Here is a 19547-nt window from a genome sequence, read left to right as displayed (position 1 = left end):
TTACCGCATAAATATGCAATGCATATTTTAACCACAGAAAAAAATTCTTTAAAAGAAGGCAGCGTCTGACAGTCATCGTAAAGACTCCTGAAAACCTACTCGGCAGCAGAAAAAAAATAAAGAAAACCTGTGCAGACATGGTCTGGAAGTGGCACAAATGTAGGCAAAGTGGTGGAAATCTGGCATCGACTATCTCCAATTAGGTTTGACTGATTTACACCTGTTTGTAAATCAAACCTGATTGGAGAATATGGGGTTTCAGTCCTAAGTGGGAAAAGTGCTATATGCCAATGGATAGGAGAGAGTCTTCTGAGAACAGTTTTTCTGCTACAACTGCTTAAGCCTTTACTAGTCAACCTAATGCTTTTGAGGATTTATACTAGTTAGTAACAAGTTAAATCAGCCTCTATGTATTTTTGACTTAGTAATCAATAATGATTTAGTAAGAGTGCACATCTTCGCCATCAATAAAATAAGAGTCCTGCATTTCAGAAAATCATTGTAGGATTAAGAGCATCAATTAGATCGCTTGTTTACATCTATTTACACCAATGTACCTGTGTAAAATTATCAAAATTAGCATTGTGTTTAACTTAGTTTTAATATTTGACATTGCAGAACCTTTTGACAGAACAAACACAGCTCGAGCTGTACATGAAAAATGCAAGTTTGACATGATCAAAGAGGAGTTTGTGCAGGTAAAACCTGAAGTGAAATTTTTTAATATACATTAAATTGTGTGACTATATATAATGTAAAATTCTAACAAATTTGATGATTTCATCTCTATGAAATATGTTTCATTGACATCATATTCTAATTCAGAAGCAAATTCTTTTTAAAAAAAAAAAATTCTTCTGTACAGAACGTTTAGAATATTCTACATTCAAGATATAATCATTCTTGAACTCATCAGAAAACTAGGATTTTCTTTTTGTCCCTCTCTTCAGTATGTGGCAGGGGAAAACTATCACTGATCGAACAGGCATGCAGTTATTGCTCCTAGGTCTATACCATTGCTATTCTTAATCCATCTTGTGACTCCTAACTTTGAGCTGATTTTCTCTTCTCCCTGTGTGGGTAGGAGCACCTGCTGAACCTGTTTGAGATTAGGGATTTGTGGGCACAAACTTGCATCATAGCATCCCTATTGCACAAGTGTATTAAAACACAGTTTTTTAATTATTTCAAAAAGTATATTAAAATACTGCCTTCTACCACAGCGCCTTGCCTTATGTCCTATCTTTAACGTACATCTCCTGGGCCATGCATCTGTTTCCTCATCACCATCAACTGCCCCTGACCCACTAAATTTTCAAAAGTAAATTATGAAGCTGCTAAACAGCAATGGCAGAAGGGAATTGAATGATGATTTGATGCCAGAGAAATAGTGTTGCACTGTTAGATTTTCGTTCTCTACTGATACTGATATTTTTATGGTAAATTTCAATCCAGTGACTTTCCTTTTGCTTAAAGTGTGTTTTAAATGAAGCTCAATAAGGACAAAGATCATCGGGTTCAGGTTTGAGATAAGCAGGTCCCGAGAATGCAAAAGTAGTAGCTACATTGCCAGTAAGATGCTTGGCTGCAAAAGCACAATAAATCAAAATTATCCAAAGTAAATTTTGAACTGAGATCAAAATTTCAGTTTGGTGCTTTGCAGCACAATCACCGTTGGGACGTCTGATTTCTTTCTTCAGCCCTGCTCAACTCCCACTCTAATCTCTTGTGTTTCTCTCCCCCCATGCTCATGGTCTCAATAAGTTAATTTTAAAATAGCAGAAATATTGCCTATTGTGTTTAGCATGAGTAATTTTACAAAGAAAGTGCCACTAGCTGAAATGAAAAAACTGGACAATTTAGCAGCAGCATTTCCAAGTTGCTGCTGTTAATGTCCTGAGGCCATTTAAGAAGCCACATAAGTGAAACAGTGAAATTGATTTCAGTATGTATACTGATTTCCTGGTTATTTGAATCCTTTATCATAAGCTATATGACCTTTTTATAGTATTTTGGACATGCCAGTTTAAAAAACTAACAAAAACCTGACTCAAATCTTCATAATAAAACCAGTTGCTCAAAACACCCTGATGTATAGGCCTTATGGCACACTAAAGTTAGACTGAAAGTTTAGTGGGGTATAACTTAAGACACAAGAATACACAACATTTCATTATAACATATAAATAGTAAAAGGGTAGTCAAAGGAAGGGTGGGACCGATCAGAGACACAAAAGATCTTCTTGTGGAGGCAGAGGGCATGGCTGAGGTACTAAATGAATACTTCGCATCCATCTTCACTAGAGAAGAGGATGCTGCCATTGCAGCAATAAAGGAGGAGGTAATAGCGATATTGGATAGGATAAAAATAAAGAGGAGCTACTTAAAAGATTGGCAGTACTCAAAGTAGAAAAGCCACCAGGTGGGATGTTGCGGAGGCTTTGGCCACAATCTTCCAATCCTCCTTAGGTATGGGAGCAGTGCAGGAGGACTGGAGGATTGCAAATTTCAAGCCCCTGTTCAAAAAAGGGGAGAGGGATAAACCCAGCAATTACTGGTCAGTCAGCCTAACGTTGGTGGTGGGGAAACTTTTAGAGACAATAATCCGGAACAAAATTAATTGGCAGTTGGATAAGTACAGACTAATGAATGAAAGCCAGCACGGATTTTTTAACGGAAAATTGTGTTTGACTAACTTGATTGAGTTCCTTGAAATAACAGAGGGTTGATGAGGATAGTGCGGTTGGTGTTGCGTACATGGACTTTCAAAAGGCATTTGATAAAGTACCACATAATAGACTTGTTAGCAAAATTGAAGCCCATGGGATTAAAGGGACAGTGGCAGCATGGATGCAGAATTGGCTAAGGGACTGAAAGCGAGTAGTGGTGAACAGTTGTTTTTCAGACTGGAGGGAAGTATACAGTGGTGTTCCCCAGGGGTCAGTATTAGGACCACTGCTCTTTTTGATATATATTAATGACCTGGACTTGGGTATAGAGGGTATAATTTCAAAGTTTGCAGATGACACAAAACTCTGAAATGTAGTACAACGTGGAGGATAATAACAGACTTTAGGAGGACATAGAGAGACTGGTGACACATGGCAGATGAAATTTAATGCAGAGAAGTGATACATTTTGGTAGGAAGAATGAGGAGAGGCAATATTACCTAAATGATACAATTTTAAAGGGGTTGCAGGAACAGAGAGACCTGGGGGTGCACATACACAAACCTTTGAAGGTGGTAAGACAAGTTGAGAGGACCTTTTTTTAAAAAAGCATATGGGATCCTGGGCTTTATTAATAGAGGCATAGAGTACAAAAGCAAGGAAGTTATGCTAAACCTTTATAAAACACTGGTTAGGCCTCAGCTGGAGTATTTTGTTCAATTTTGGATACCACACTTTAGGAACGCTGTCAAGGCCTTCGAGAAGGTGCAGAGGAGATTTATTAAAATGGTACCAGGGATGAAGGACCTGTTGAGTTGGAGAAGCTGATGTTGTTAGCCTTCGAGCAGAGAAGGTTGTGCGGAGATTTTAATAGAGGTGTTCAAAATCATGAAGGGTTTTGATAGGAGAAACTATTTCCAGTGGCAGAAGGGTCAGTGACCAGAGGACACAGATTTAAGGTGCTCTGCAAAAGTGCCAGAGACGACATGAGGAAACATTTTTTTAACGCAGCGAGTTGTAATGATCTGGAATGCACTGCCTGAAAGGGTGGTGGAAGCAGATTCAATAGTAAGTTTCAAAAGGGAATTGGATAAATACTTCAAGGGAAACATTTACAGGATATGGGGAAAGAGCAGGGGAATGGGACTAATTGGATAGCTCTTTCAAAGAGCCGACACAGGCACAATGGGCTGAATGGCCTCCTCTTGTGCTGTTCCTGCTATGATTTCATTTTTATTGCAGAGCAAAAAACCCTAAAATACATAATGTGCACAAGTGTTACATTTAGAAAGTACTGAATGGGATGTGAATACCGGAAGCATGAGTTACTTTCTAGTGATGCATGTGGCATGCCCCCCCTTGCCAAGAAAATTTTAAATTTTGACATTTTATTTGGTGAATTTTCTGGCATTTTGGAGCCAACTATAATTCTGGCTTTGAAGCCAAAAATTGTTTATTCTGGATATAATTAAAATAAGAAAATAAAAGTAGTTGTAGGGACTTCAGTACAACGATACAAGGTTGAGTTCATTGCATTAGGACTCTAACCAGAGTTACATGATACTAATATGTGAATTGTTCTACAATATTCACAACTGACGGTGCATTCTATATTGCATCCATCCCTGGCCTGGACCCAATGGTAGACCAGAGGCAGACTAGGGATTACTTGGATTGAAGATTGAAGATTTGCTGATGTCTTAAATAAATAATTTGTATATGCATGTAACTACAGGAAGAATAATGGTGAGACTATATTGAAGTTTTGATCAAGAATTAACCGATTTATGCTGTCTCTCCTCATTTAGATGCTGATCAACCTGTGCTTTTCAAATATTTTCTGTTTTAATACTTCTAACACAAAGCTAGAAATTACTGTTAGCAATAATTGTGGCCAAATATAAAAATATAGTATTCTTTTGTCTATTCCTAGCCTACATTGTCCTTTGACTGTCATGGAGAGAAAAAAACTGAAGTGCACAAAAATGTGGTTTCCACCGGCTCTTTTTTAAACAAAGTTACAAAGTAATATTTAATGTTCTTTTTATCATTCATTGGGATGTGGATGTCACTGGCAAGGCTGGCATTTATTGCCCATCCCTAGTTGCCCTTGAGAAGGTGGTGGTGAGCTGCCGCCTTGAACTGCTGCAGTTCAAGTGGTGAAGGTAACTCCACAATGCTGTTGGGTAGGGAGTTCCAGGATTTTGACCCAGCAACAATGAAGGGGCGTTACATCCAAGTCAGGATAGTGTGTGACTTGGAGGGGAACCTGGATGTGAAGTTGTTCCCATGCACCTGCTGCCCTCCTCCTCCTACACGGTGGAGGTGATGGGTTTGGGAGGTGCTGCCGAAGAAGCCTTGGCGACTTGTTGCAATGCAAAGTAAATGGTAAAGGGGGTGGATGTTTAAGCTCGTGGATGGGGTGCCGAGTGGACTGCTTTGTCCTGGATGGTGTTGAGCTTCTTGTGTTGTTGCAGCTGCACCCATCCATGGAAGTGGAGAGTATTCCATTACACTCCTAACTTGTGCCTTGTAGATGCTGACTCCTTTGGGAACTCGGGAACTGAGCCACTTACCGCAGAATACCCAGTCAACGACTCCTTCCGTCATTTTGGTGATGATTGAGGGTCAGATTGGATTTGTCCATCTTTTTTGTGGACAGGACATACCTGGGCAATTTTCCACATTGCCAGATAGATGCCAGTGTTGTAGCTGTACTGAAACAGATAAGCTAGGGGCGTGGCTAATTCTGGAGCACAGGTCTTCAGCACTGGAGCGGGTGATGTTGGGGCCTGTAGCCTTGTCCTGCTGTGTCCAGTGCACTCAGCTGTTTTGTGGAGTGAATCGAATTGGCTGAAAACTGACCTCTCTGATGGTGGGGACTTCAGGAGGAGTCTGAGAAGGATTATCCACTGGGCACTTCTGGTTGAAGATGGTTGCGAATACTTCAACATTGTCTTTTGCACTCATGTGCTGCGCTCCGCCATCGTTGATGATAGGAATGTTCATGGAGCCGCCTCCTCCTGTTACTTGCTTAATTGTATACCACCATTCACAACTGGATGTGGCAGGGTTGTAAAGCTTTGATCTGATCTGTTGGTAGTGATAGTGATACTATCACTAGAGAAAAAGTACTAGGCAAACTAATGGGTCTGCGGCTGACAAGTCCCCTGGACCCGATGGCTTGCATCCGAGGGTCTTCAAGGAAGTGGCTACAGAGATAGTGGATGCATTAGTTGTAATCTTCCAAAATTCACTAGATTCTGGAAAGGTCCCAGCGGATTGGCAAACTGCAAATGTAACGCCCCTATTCAAGAGAGGAGGGAGACAGAAAGCAGGTAACTATAGGCCAATTAGCCTAACATCTGTCATTGGAAAAATGGTAGAATCAATTATTAAGGTAGTAGTAGCAGGACATTTAGAGATTCAAAATAAAATCAAGGAGAGTCAGTGTGGTTTTATGAAAGGGAAATCGTGTTTGACAAATTTGTTAGAGTTCTTTGAGGAAGTAACAAGCAGGGTGGATAAAGGGGAACCAGTGGATGTAGTATATTTGGATTTCCAAAAGGCATTCGATAAAGTGCCACAAAAGGTTACTGCACAAGGTAATAGCTCATGGTGTTGGGGGTAATATATCAGCGTGAATGGAGGATTGGCTAACTGTTTTCTGTTAGAGTCGGGATAAAGGGGTCATTTTCAGGATGGCAATCTAACTAGTGAGGTGCCGCAGGGATCAGTGCTGGGGCCTCAACTATTTACAATCTGTATCAAGGACTTAGATGAAGGAAGCGAGTGTACGGTGGCCAAGTTTGCTGATGGTACAAAGATAGGTGGAAAAGTAAGTTGAGAGGATGACAGAAAGTGTCTGCAAAGGGATATAGACAGGTTAAGCGAGTGGGCAAAAATTTGGCAGATTGTGTATAATGTGGGAAAATGTGAAGTCATCCACTTTGGTAGGAAGAATAAAAAAGCAAAATATTATATAAATGGAGAAAGACTACAGAATGCTGTGGTACAGAGGGATTTGGGTGTCCTCATACATGAAACACAAAAAGTTAGCATACGAGTGCTGCAGGTAATTGGGAAGGCAAATGGAATATTGGCCTTTGTTTCAAGGGGGATGGAGTATAAAAGCAGTGTAGGACCACACCTAGAGTACTGCGTACAGTTTTGGTCCCCTTATTTAGATGTACTTGCATTGGAGGTGGTTCAGAGAAGGTCCACTAGGTTCATTCTGGGTATGGAAGGATTTTCTTATGAGGAAAGATTGAGCGGGTTGGGCCTATACTCACTGGAGTTTAGAAGAATGAGAGGAGATCTTATTGAAACATCTGAGATTCTGAGGGGACTCGATGGGGTAAATGCTGAGAGGATGTTTCCCTTCATCGGGCAATCTAGAACTAGGGGGCATAGTCTCTCAATAAGGGGTCGCCCATTTTAGATGGAGATGAGGAGAAATTTCTTCTGAGGGTTGTGAACCTTTGGAATTCTTTGTTCCAAAGAGTGGTGGAGGCTGAGTCATTGATTATATTCAAGGCTGAGTTAGACAAATTTTTGATCAGCAAGGGAGTCAAAGGATATGGGGAACAGGCAGGAAAGTGGAGTTGAGGCCAGAATCAGATCAGCCATGATCTCATTGAATGGCGGAGCAGGCTCGAAGGGCCAAATGGCCTACTCCTGCACCTATCTCTTATGTTTTTATGTTGTGGGACCACTTAATTCTGTCAATAGCCTGCTGCTTTTGCTGTTTAGCGTGCACTCAGTCCAGTATTGTGGCTTTACCAGGTTGGCACCTCATTTTCAGGTATGCCTGACACTCCACTGAACCACGATTGGTCACCTGACTTGATGGTGATGGAAGGATGAGGATGTGCCCGGCCATGAGGTTGCAAATTATGATGAAATACAGTTCTGCTGCTGATGGCCCACAGCACCTTTTTTCATTTGTTTATGGGATGTGGGCGTCGCTGGCAAGGCCAGCATTTATTGCCCATCCATAATTGCCCTTGAGAAGGTGGTGGTGAGCCGCCGCCTTGAACTGCTGCAGTCCGTGTGGTGAAGGTTCTCCCACAGTGCTGTTAGGTAGGGAGTTCCAGGATTTTGACCCAGCGACGATGAAGGAACGACGATATATTTTCAAGTCGGGATGGTGTGTGACTTGGAGGGGAATGTGCAGGTGGTGGTGTTCCCATGTGTCTGCTGCCCTTGTCCTTCCAGGTGGTAGAGGTCGCGCGTTTGAGAGGTTCTGTCGAAGAAGCCGTGGCGAGTTGCTGCAGTGCATCCTGTAGATGTTACACACTGCAGCCACGGTGTGTCAGTGGTGAAGGGAGTGAATGTTTAGGGTGGTGGGTGGGGTGCCAATCAAGCGGGCTGCTTTGTCCTGCATGGTGTCGAGCTTGTTGAGTGTTGTTGGAGCTGCACTCATCCAGGCAATTGGAGAGTATTCCATCACACTCCTGACTTGTGCCTTGTAGATGGTGGAAAGGCTTTGGGGAGTCAGGAGGTGAGTCACTCGCTGCAGAATACACAGCCTCTGACCTGCTCTCATAGCCACAGTATTTGTGGCTGGTCCAGTTAAGTTTCTGGTCAATGGTGACCCACCCCCCTCAGGATGTTGATGGTGGGGGATTCGGTGATGGTAATGCTGTTGAATGTCAAGGGAAGGTGGTTAGACTCTCTCTTGGCAGTGGTCATTGCCTGGCACTTGTCTGGTGCGAATGTTACGTGCCACTTATGAGCCCCAGCCTGAATGTTGTCCCGGTCTTGCTGCATGCGGGCACAGATTGTCTCATTATCTGAGGGGTTGCAAATGGAACTGAACACAGTGAAATCATCAGCCAAATTCCCATTTCTGACCTGATGATGGAGGGAAGGTCATTGATGAAGCAACTGAAGATGGTTGGGCCTAGGACACTGCCCTGAGGAACTCCTGCAGCAATGTCCTAGGGCTGAGATGATTGGCCTCCAACAACCACTACCATCTTCCTTTGTGCTAGGTATGACTCCAGCCACTGGAAAATTTTCCCCCGGTTTCCATTGACTTCAATTTTACTAGGGCTCCTTGGTGCCACACTCGGTCAAATGCTGCCTTGATGTCAAGGGCAGTCACTCTCACCTCACCTCTGGAATTCAGCTCTTTTGTCCATGTTTGGACCAAGGCTGTAATGAAGCCTGAAGCTGAGTGGTCCTGGCGGAACCCAAACTGTGCATGGGTGAGCAGGTTATTGGTGAGTAAGTGCCGCTTGATAGCACTGTTGACCACACCTTCCATCACTTTGCTGATGATTGAGAGTAGACTGATGGGGCGGCAATTGTCCGGATTGGGTTTGTCCTGCTTTTTGTGGACATGACATACCTGGGCAATTTTCCACATTGTCGGGTAGGTGCCAGTGTTGTAGCTGCACTGGAACAGCTTGGCTAGAGGCGCGGCTAGTTCTGGAGCACGTCTTCAGCACTACCTCCGGGATGTTGTATCCGGTGCACTTGGCTGTTTCTTAACGTAACGTGGAATGAATCGAATTGGCTGAAGACTGGCTTCTGTGATGGTGGGGATATCGGGAATGGGCCGAGATGGATCATCCACTCGGCACTTCTGGCTGAAGATGGTTGTGGAATCGCTTAGCTCTGTCTATTGCATTTTGCTTCCACTGTTTAGCATGCATGTAGTCCTGTGTTAAGGTTGGCACCTCATGTTTAGGTATGCCTGGTGCTGTTCCTGGCATGCTCTTCTACATTCCCCATTGAACCAGGATTGATCCCCTGGCTTGTTGGTAATGGTAGAGTGAGGAATATGCCGGGCCATGAGGTTACAGATTGAGCTGGAATACAGTTCCGCTGCTGCTGATGGCCCGGAGCACTTCATGGATTCCCAGTTTTGAGCTGCTAGATCTGTTCTGAATCTATCCCATTTAGTACGTTGGTAGTGCTACACAACACGTTGGATGGTGTCCTCAGTGTGAGCCTAGTTTTGAGCTACTGGATCTATTCTAAATCTATCCCACTTAGCGTGGTGGTGGTACTACACAACACAATGTGGGGTGCCCTCAATATGAAGACGCGACTTGGTCTCCACCAGGACTGTTCAGTGGTCACCTGTGAGCCTAGTCTGGTAGCTGTTATTCAGGACTCAGCCAACTCGGTCAGTAGTGGTGATGCCGATCCACTCTTGGTGATGGACATTGAAGTCCCCCACCCAGTGTACATTCTGTGCCCTTGCTACCCTCCCTGCTTCCTCCAAGTGGTGTTCAACATGGAGGCGTACTAATTCGTTAGCTGAGGGAGGGCGGTAGGTGGTAATCAGCTGGTTTCCTTGGCCATGTTTTTGACTGGTCCTGACCAATGTTGAGTATTTCCAGAGCTACTTCTCCCCCACCCCGCCTCCCCTGGACTATATACCACCGTGCCCCCACCTCTGATGCAACAGGACATACCCTGGGATGGTGATGGAGGAGTCTGGGACATTTGCTGATGGGTATGATTCTGTGCGTATGACTTTCAGGCCGGCTGTTGTCTAATCTGTGGGGCAGTTATCCCAACTTTGGCACCAGTCCCCTGATAGTGAGGAGGACTTTGCAGGGTTGCCGGGGCTGGGGGTGCGTTTGTCGTCTCCTGATTCAGTGCCTAGGTCACAGCCAAGTGGGTCTATCTGGTTTTATTATTCTTTTCCTTTGTAGTAGTTTGATGCAACCGAGTGGCTTGCTAGGCCACTTCATAAGGCAGTTAAGAGTCTACCAAGTTGTTGTGGGACTGGAGTTACACTAGGCCAGACCGGATAAGGACAGCAGGTTTTCTTCCCTGAAGGACATTAGTGAACCAGCTGGGCTTTTACGACAGTCCATAGCTTTTAACGTGTTTATCAACATAACACAATTTGTGTCAATAGAATACAATTGTTATCATATTTATATTTCATAATCTTGTAGTTTTTTTGTATTTGTTCACTGAATGTGGGTGACACATTTGATTGCCTGCCTTGAGTGGCCATTGTTTGTACTACGGCATGATTTGCTAGATCATTGCAAAGGGGATTAAGAGTCACACATTGACCATACCAGGTAGGGATGACTGGGTCCATTCTCTTTTGCATGAGTGAAACAGTTGAATTTTTATGACAATCCCACAACTTTCGTAGTCACTTTGCCTGGTGCTAGGCCACAATTTACCAGATTTTTTGATTTCAGATTCACAACTTAATATGGTGGGATTTGAACTCCCAACCTCTGTTGCTCATCCAACACCATGACCACAGTACCCAAGATGATCAGTTACATTGTTGTGTGTTTTAATAATAGCAATAGAATTTATACAAGATGCACTAATTCAATTATGATTTTATTTTTCTTTAGTCATGGCGTAAACTTAAAGATAAGCGAGACTTGTTCAGCATTCTGCCGGCAGCAGCTGCAACAGAGTGTAGGGGAAGATGACGGACTGGCCCTACTTGTAGGTGTTGTTTTGGTGAAGAAAAGTGAGAAAACCGAAATGGGAGCCCTGTTGCAAACAAAACACCGACACTTCCATCAATGGGAGGATTTCATCTGGCAGTGATGATTCATTTAAAAATTGTCTGATTTATTAAGGTTTTTTGTCTTTTATGTGGCAACAAAAACTATGGATCCTTTTTTTGTCTTTTTTGTTTCCTGCATTTGTCGCAACAAGCTGGCAATGAAGCCTACATAATAAGAACACTGAAGAATAGAATCCTAGAATTAAGGACAGATGATTATTAAAACAAAGTCTTCTTTTGAAAGATCCTTCTGAATCCTCAAAGGTAAAAAGTTTACTTAAGTGATTTTAATGGATTTGGTGCAAAGTTCGGTCTGTGCAATTTGGTACATGATAGGGGAGTGGGAAGGATATAGAAATGATCAATAATAGAATGTTTAGCAAATGCACCATCTCAATTGCACTATTTTGAATGGTGGCAGGGCTATCATTTGCAGTGTTATAACTGTAGTAAACTTTCAATTATTTCAAGTTGAAAGTAGGTGTTCTGCTCCACTGTAACAATAATTGCTGCCTCCTTTTGCAGATTGAGAGTACATGTTCATTTCCCCCCCCCCCCCCCTTTTTGTGGCTCGATGTAACATATGCTAAGCAAATGTTTTCATATATTTCAGTCTTTTGCTCCCAAACATCAAATAAAATGTAATTCAAGCATGATAATACCATCTAAGTCATCCTTTATTTACTATGCTATAAGAAAAAAAATTAACTAGAAAACACATCTTGTAGGATGCTGAGCAAAATGTTGGTGAAAGGTGAGGTTTTCATTTTCAGTTTATTTATTAAACCATTCTGAAGGCCAAATTCTAAAAAGTGCTGTCTTTTTAAGTAATGAACTTGTTACTTTTATGTTTACTGTTATCTAAGTTTATTGTATAAAGTATGGAAATCAGTTTTTGCTATGTTCTATATATATCATTTTTCTTTTGAAATTCCCTTTTGTATTTTGTATATTGTCTAAATTTAAATAAAGTTTGCATATGGAAAAACTTTACTGAATCGAGCATTTACAGTGAAATATTGTACTTCTTTTACATGGCTGTTGATTCAATTTCCATCCTGCTGCTATGAATTGAGACCTGCAAACTGGCAACTGTAATTGGAAACCGACAATGGCATTTTTAAGCTTGGTGCTTGCATGCAGTTTGGCTCAATATCGTGAGCAAACTTGCATCATATTATGAATATATAAAAAAAACAAGTACCTTAGCCTACCACAAAAAGAGTAATTGAATTGGTAGTTCTGTGTTAGCGCAACCACAGATCAAATCAATGCTACAATGGTTGGGACTGTTTACCAGGTAACAGTCGTGTGAGGCAACTTTGCCATCTACATTGGCCTCACCTAATTTTAAACGCTTGCTAATTCGATTCAATACTGAATTAATAGCTACCATATAAATGGGGCTAAAGTTTTATACCATCTCGGGATCATGTTGCCATTTCAGATTTATAACCTAAAAAAATTTTTTTGTGATTAAATTATTTTTGTTTTTTACAGAAGAATGCGAGTAAACGGAGAGGCCGAATCATCTGCATAATTGATTCAACCCAAGACCATAGTATTAAGTTACGCAGTCACAATTATCTTTACATGCTTGTGCTCCCCCTCAAGGAAGTTATCAACAAAGGATGGCTGATGAAGGCTAGACAACAAATGCAGAGCGTAATATACTGTTGGCAAAATCGCTTCTAGTTGAAGATAATGGAAGAAGCATGTAAAGATAATTTTTAAAGAAAAGTTTAAACTCTTCACTGATCAGTTGAATTTCCTCAAGTTAGTGTAATAATTAAATGAGATTTGTTTTAAAAATGGTAATCTCAAATCATTGACTTGAGTATTTTTAAATCTAACATTCTAAATACATAAATGTGATGTGTGAAATCCTAACTTTATGAATATTTTTCACCTTTGTTTGTTTATTATAGAAATATATAATGCCTGGTTAGCAAAGCACACTTTTGCACAGTTATTTGGCCTAAGTTTGTATGAAAGTCATTCAAGGGTGAGAAATTGAGTAGGTTTATTGCAGCAACCATTCCTTATTAACTAACTTGTCTGGACCAAGTGATTTCCATAAAATGGCATGAATTGCATTGTAAATAAAGAAATATTTGTATTACAATGTTCTACTGTTATTATTTGCAAGTTTTACTTTGCTTATCTTTTCTATAGGAAGTGTAACGATGCCAGCTACTTCCCAGTAGTTTTTACTGTATCCAAAGCAAAAGTCTAGAGACAAGCACACGCCTCTTATGAACCACAACTTAACGTCGGGTGCCCTGTAATTAGTATTTAGCATGCCCTGGGCGAACAGTGAACCTTTTTACAGTTGGAATATACACTGGAAAGAGTATGGCTTATCTCCATACCTTCCAACCTCTCTAATCAGGGGAAATACAATAACAGCCCATATGGTCCAGTATTAAAAACTACTAATTTAGTGTCAAATAACATGCAAAATGCATCAGAAGAATAAACATAGTGATAGAATACTTGATTTCTCACTTATACTTGAAACCGTTCTAAAACAACAAAAGTTTCAAAGTTCCAACAATATTCTGCAGTAAATTGCATTGAGTACAAGTTTTGAAAAGTTTTTACACTGGAGAGGCACTTTAGAGTCCTTGGGAGCGAGTTTCAAGTAGCGCCCAAAATGGATGCAGATTCAGCGGGGCTCCTGCTCTCCCCACCTGTTGTTCTTGGTGTGAGGCCTGTGCCATTTTGAGGGCCGGGCCTCATTAATATGCCGCTGGCACCCTGCTGCAGCTTGCTAGTTCTGCGAGGCGGAAAATCAGCTAGCTCATATGCTGAGCTGGATGGCAAGTCGAGCCTTGGGCATTTGTGGGGGGAGGCCTCGAACGAGCCCGCAACAGGCTGCAATTTTTTTTTTGTGGGGGCGCCCTAAGAAGAGCCATATGATAAAGGGTCCACATCTGAAACATCAACTTGCTTGTTCTCACAGAAGCTGCCTGACCTGAGTGTTTCTAGCATATTCTGTTTGTATTCAATTCTGTATTTTTTTTTGTTCAATTTGAATAGTTGTGGCTCAAATTACAGAATGTGAACACCTCTAATACGTTACTATAAACGGTTCTTCCCGAAGCACCCACAGAAGACAATTTTAAAATTGTTACAATGCTAGCAAACTAGCTCCAAAAGGCTTAAATTTGTCTAGCTTGAGTAAAACATAGAAACTCAAATCATGTTCAGGAAGATGAAAGACATGCTTTGATTATATTGAGAAAATAAATGCATTATCATAGTTTTAGAAGTCACAGCACAAGGAAAGCATAGGTGACAAATACTCCCTTTGTCTTTCTCTTATCTAGACTTTCTCAAAGAAAAATTAGGCACTTGGAAAAAAAACTTTTAAAATTCATTCTTCAGTTTGTTTCCAAATTATTTGGAAAAACAAAGAAATTAACAAATCATCTTACAGCACCAGAAGAGACATACTTCAAATTGTATGCTGAAAGAATCATACTGTGTGTGCAGAATCTCTCAGCATCCATTCAAACTGTAGAATTCAAAGAATTGAAGACATAGGTGGTAGCAATAGGGAGGATCCTGGGCATGGAGCGATCCTGGGCATGGAGCACTCCAGGGGGCATTCTATAGTGTCAGAACTGGGGAATTGCCTATGGACTGGCCATTTGTTTTGGGGGGGGGGGGTGCACGGTAATGTAGTTGCACTGGAGGATAACTGGCAACCTTAAGGGCAGGTGTCAGGGTCTGGCAGTCTGGCAGCATTTGAGAGGGAGTCCTGAGGTTTGGCAACACTGTGAAGGGCAATCCCAAGATCTTGGAGCATTGATTGGAGAAAGATACTGGGGGTGGAAGATCCTGGGATCTGGTGGTAGTAGGAGCAGATGTCCCAGGTCTAGTAGTACTGAGAATGGAGAGAGTCTGGGAGCACTAATGAGGGGTTCCTGAGTCTGGGGATATTGGGAATGGGGCTCCTAGACCTAAAAACATTGAGGAAGTCCGGCTCTGGGAGCACCAGGGAGGGGCATCCCAAGGTCTGGGAGAACAGGAGGGAGGGTTTGGTTCCAGCATCAGAGAACATGGAGAAAGGTCTGCAGAGTTTGTAGGTACTGGGAGAGTGGTCCTGGGTTCTGGGAGCACTGGATAGGAATGTTCTGCAGTTAGCATCAAGGAGGAGTGTAATCTACCACCGATGGAGACATGGTGGGGCAGAGCCAGGGTCTGGCAGCACAGTGGTGGACGGAGAGGAGGGTCCAGGAGAATCTGGGCTGACCTACCCCTAACTACTCAAGACTTTTAGGCACCCCTGCACCATGTTCTAAGGCTGTTAGCCCAGCTCTTGGCTTAAAGCCAGATTTTAAATGCATAAAGCACCTTCATACTGCAGTTGCAGACTATTATATAAGTGTAATTAACTAAAATGTTAATAATTGGAAAGGACAAGTGATATAATTAGCTTCTCAAGGATAAAGGCTAAATATCAACAAATACGTTATTAGTCTGCTTAACTAAAGTTTTCAAAATTAAACTTTTTTTTTAAATCCCCACAGAAATCAGCTTTCTAAGATAGGAAAGACCTATATAATGTTGAACTGTTTCTTCTTGATGTTCGTAAAGAATGTCATGACATCACTTTGTTAAGCAGTGGATGATGGAAGCTGCTATTGATATGACATCAACTCCTAAAAAGTAACTGAATAAATAGCAAAACTTCATTTTTTGTTGGGATGCTGTATAACCTCAGCAGGATGTAAGTAGTAAAACACATAATGTGCCATTTTGGCTGACTGGTAACACAGTTGCCTATGAGTCACAAGATTATGCATTCAAGTTGCACTGCAGGTGGCATAATCTAGACTGACGTTTTAGTGCTGTATATAGCGAATACTGTTGTTGGATGTAACATTTTGTGGATGAGACATTAAACTGAGGTTGCGGTCTGCCTGTTCAGGTGGACGTAAAACATCCCATGGCGCTATTTGAAGAGGAGTAGGACGTTTTCCTGTTGTCCTGGTCAGCATTCATGCCTCAATCAACACCACATAAACAGATTCATTGTCATTTATTTCATTTGTTGTTTGTGGGATCTTGTTGTGCACAAATTAGCTGTTGCATCCGGTATATAGCAACAGTGACTACACTGCAAAAGTAATTCATTGTTACAAAGCACTTTGGGACTCCTGTGGATGTGAAATGCACTATTAAAATGCAAGTTCTTCCTTTATTTCCTTAATATTTTGCTCCTCAAATCAAGAAACAGCGTAAATCCATGGAACTAATTTTTTTAGGGCAGATTGGTAAAGGAAGGAAAAAATATATTCCAAAAAATGCCCCTTCTGTTGCCTGACATGGAAAACTATTAAGAAAATTGGATCTGTTTGTAACAGCCACGCATGCATTGTGCTAATGCCAAAATGTGCGCAAGTAGGGAAACTGAAAAAAAATTTGAACGTCTTAGGTGGGCATAGCTTTGACTCCAAGAATTTTTTAAAAAATATATGCATATGCACAAAGCACCATCTCCCATTCATTTGGGGAAACTTTTTTTAAGCCTACGCTTCCACGCAAAGCCGAACTTCCACAAAACTAAATGATAAAGAAAAATTATGAAAGAGCAAACATTATTGTGGGCAAGAAAGCACACAAACACAGAAGAATTTTTTTTGGAGGTTGGGTTGCCATTAATAGCCATGAAAAGATCTAACATGATGGGGGTGAAATTAGAATCATAGAATCGTAGAAAGGTTACAGCATGGAAGGAGGCCATTCGGCCCGTCGAGTCCGCGCCGGCTCTTTGCAAGAGCATTCCAGCTAGTCCCACTCCCCTGCCCTTTCCCCAAGAGCCCTGCAATTCGAACTCAGCAGTAACACAAAACAGGCGATAGCGAAATGGCAGCCTGTATTACATGCTGCCTAATATTATATCAAAAGGCTGCATCTTTTAGTATCAGTAAGATGTGTAATATGATAAACTGCTTCAGTAAACTTGTATTATAGTGATAGACTATCCTGTGTCCTGTTTAGGCTGCAGCAGGACCACTGTAAATATCAAAATTGCACACCAATTCCTGAACTACCTGTGAAAAATGCCACAGCAGATGTACTAGTAAAAAAAAATTCTGTTCACAACAGAGGAAGGGAGGAGATTTATAATCTTTATAACAGTACTGTGCTTTTTGTAAAGCCATGTTTTCCTCCATTTGGGGGCCTTTCAGACAGGTTCAGTTCCTAGAACAGTGCTCATCAAATACTTATTAATTTTCTTTTTTAGGGAAAATTCACCTTGCAGCAGAATCTAGCACCTGCAAAGTTGATTAATTTTATTCATTTGAAGTTCAGGTTTTTTTTGAAATTTTAGGGCATATGCAATGACAGTGCATAGTGATGACTAATACTTCAACATTAAAGGGATCCGAATTGCATTAAATTAGAATCTGGTATACATAAATAATAAAGAGGAGTAAGAGAATACTAAACTAAAAACATATATGTATAACATAAGAGGCTAATATATATATATATATATATATATAAAAATATATGAATAAAGTAAGTTTTAAGCAAAATTTTGGGACAGCTGAGAACCGTTTCCTGTAAATCCTATGCCATGTGGGAACTCCAGGACACTTCATGTGTCCTGGATAACCGTGTGTGCAGGAAGTGCCTCTAATTGCTCAAGCTCGAGCTCAGGGTTTCTGAGCTTGAGGAGCAGCTGGAATCACTGCAGGGCATACTAAAGGCTGAGAATTTCCTGGAGCACATGTTCCAGGAGGCGGTCACCCCACAGTTACAGAGAGTTCAGGAGGATAGTAAGTGGGTGTCCATCCGGTAGGGTAGGAAGAGGCAGGCAGTGCAGAAATCCTCCGGGAATGTGACACTCAAACTGGTTTTCAGTGCTGAATACCGGTGAGGGTGACGACACCTCGGGGGAGTGCAGTCTAAAGCACATCCACGGCACCTTGGGGCAAATGACTGCACAGGGAGGCACAGTAAAGTGTAGAAATGCAGTGGTGATAGGGGATTCGATAGTCAGGGGATAGACAGGCATTTCTGCAACCACCGACGTGAGTCTCGAATGGTGTTTTTGCCTCCCTGGTGCCAGGATAAAGGACATCACTGAGTGGGTGCAGAACATTTTGCGGGGGGATGGGGAACAGCCAGAAGTCATGGTCCATGTTGGAACCAATGACATAGGTAGGAAAAGGGTTGAGATCCTACAGACAGAATTTCAGGAGTTCGGGAGAAAATTAAAGAGCAGGACCCCAAAGGCAGTAATATCTGGATTACCCCCAGTACCACGTGCTAGTGAGTATATGAGCAGTAAGATAAGACTTGATAATGCTTGGCTGGAGGACTGGTGCAGGGGGAGGCGGGCTCAGATTCCTGAGGCATTGGGACCAGTTCTGGGGCAGGAGGGACCTGTTCCATTTCAACAGGGCTGGGACCAATGTCCTCACGGGGAGGTTAACTAGTGCTGTGGGAGAGGGTTTAAACTAATTTGGCAGGGGGAGAGTCATCAGGATGAAGCATTAGAGAAGAGATACAAGGTGTACAGAGGACTGGGAGAGAAAAACAGCATTAGAATAAAGAGTAGTTCAAAAATAGGAGGGATCAGACTGGGGGGGAATTGCGTGGCAGACTAAGATGGGTTTAGAGTGCATGTTCATAAATGCACGGAGCATGGAAAATAAGGTTGGTGAGACATGATTCAAACAAGGGGAGGAATGGGCACTTAATATTCCTGGCTACAATATATTCAGGAAAAATAGGGAAAGAAAAAAGAAAGGAGTGTGGCAGTATTGTTATAAGATCCCATTAAAGCGCTAGAAAGGGAAGATGTACTTGAAGGTTCAGAGACAAATTCTATTTGGTTAGAATTAAGGAACAATAGAGGAGCTGTTATGCTGCTGGGTGTATACTATAGGCCACCAAATAGTGGGAAGGGGATAGAGGAGCAAATTTGCAGGCAAATTGCAGAAAGGTGCAAGAACTTTAGAGTAGTGATAATGGGGGATTTCAATTATCCTAACATAGGCTGGGAAAATAACTGTAAAGAGCAAAGAGGGGGAGGAATTCCTGAAATGTGTACAAGAGAACTTTCTTGATCAATATGTTTCCAGCCCAATGAGGAAAGAAGCAGTGCTGGATCTAGTTCTGGTGAACAAAGAGGGGCAAGTGAAGCATGTTTCAGTGGGAGAGCATTTTGGAAACAATGATCATAATATCAGGTTTAGAATAGTTATGGAAAAGAACAAGGAAAAATCAAATGTGAAAATGCTTAACTGGAGGAGGGCTAATTTCAGTGAGTTGAAAAGGGATCTGGCCCAGGTGAATTGGAATCAAAGATTGGCAGGTAAAACAGTAAATCAATAAATGAGCAATA

General features: G+C 41.8%; 1 protein-coding gene across 3 annotated transcripts in view; it reads left to right on the top strand.

Annotated features, from left to right (window-relative positions):
* The window catches only part of tent2 (terminal nucleotidyltransferase 2), a 78371-nt gene extending 65088 nt beyond the window's left edge, over positions 1–13283 (top strand). For 2 of the 3 annotated variants that reach the window (XR_010962650.1, XR_010962651.1), the window contains 3 exons: positions 619–698; positions 11016–11440; positions 12677–13283. Coding sequence is in view for 1 of the 3 variants with exons in the window: in XM_067982652.1 (XP_067838753.1) it covers positions 619–698; positions 11016–11096 (161 nt within the window). In the remaining 2 variants the exon portion in view is untranslated. Of the gene's footprint in view, positions 1–618; positions 699–11015; positions 12170–12676 lie in introns of those variants that run through there. The other variant, XM_067982652.1, reaches the window with a different exon arrangement.
* The last annotated feature ends 6264 nt before the right edge of the window (positions 13284–19547 follow it).

This window comes from Heptranchias perlo, chromosome 4 (assembly GCF_035084215.1).
Source record: "Heptranchias perlo isolate sHepPer1 chromosome 4, sHepPer1.hap1, whole genome shotgun sequence".
NCBI lineage: Eukaryota > Metazoa > Chordata > Chondrichthyes > Hexanchiformes > Hexanchidae > Heptranchias > Heptranchias perlo.
The sequence above is the reverse complement of the archived record's forward strand: the minus strand, read 5'-3'. Positions and strand labels throughout refer to the sequence as shown.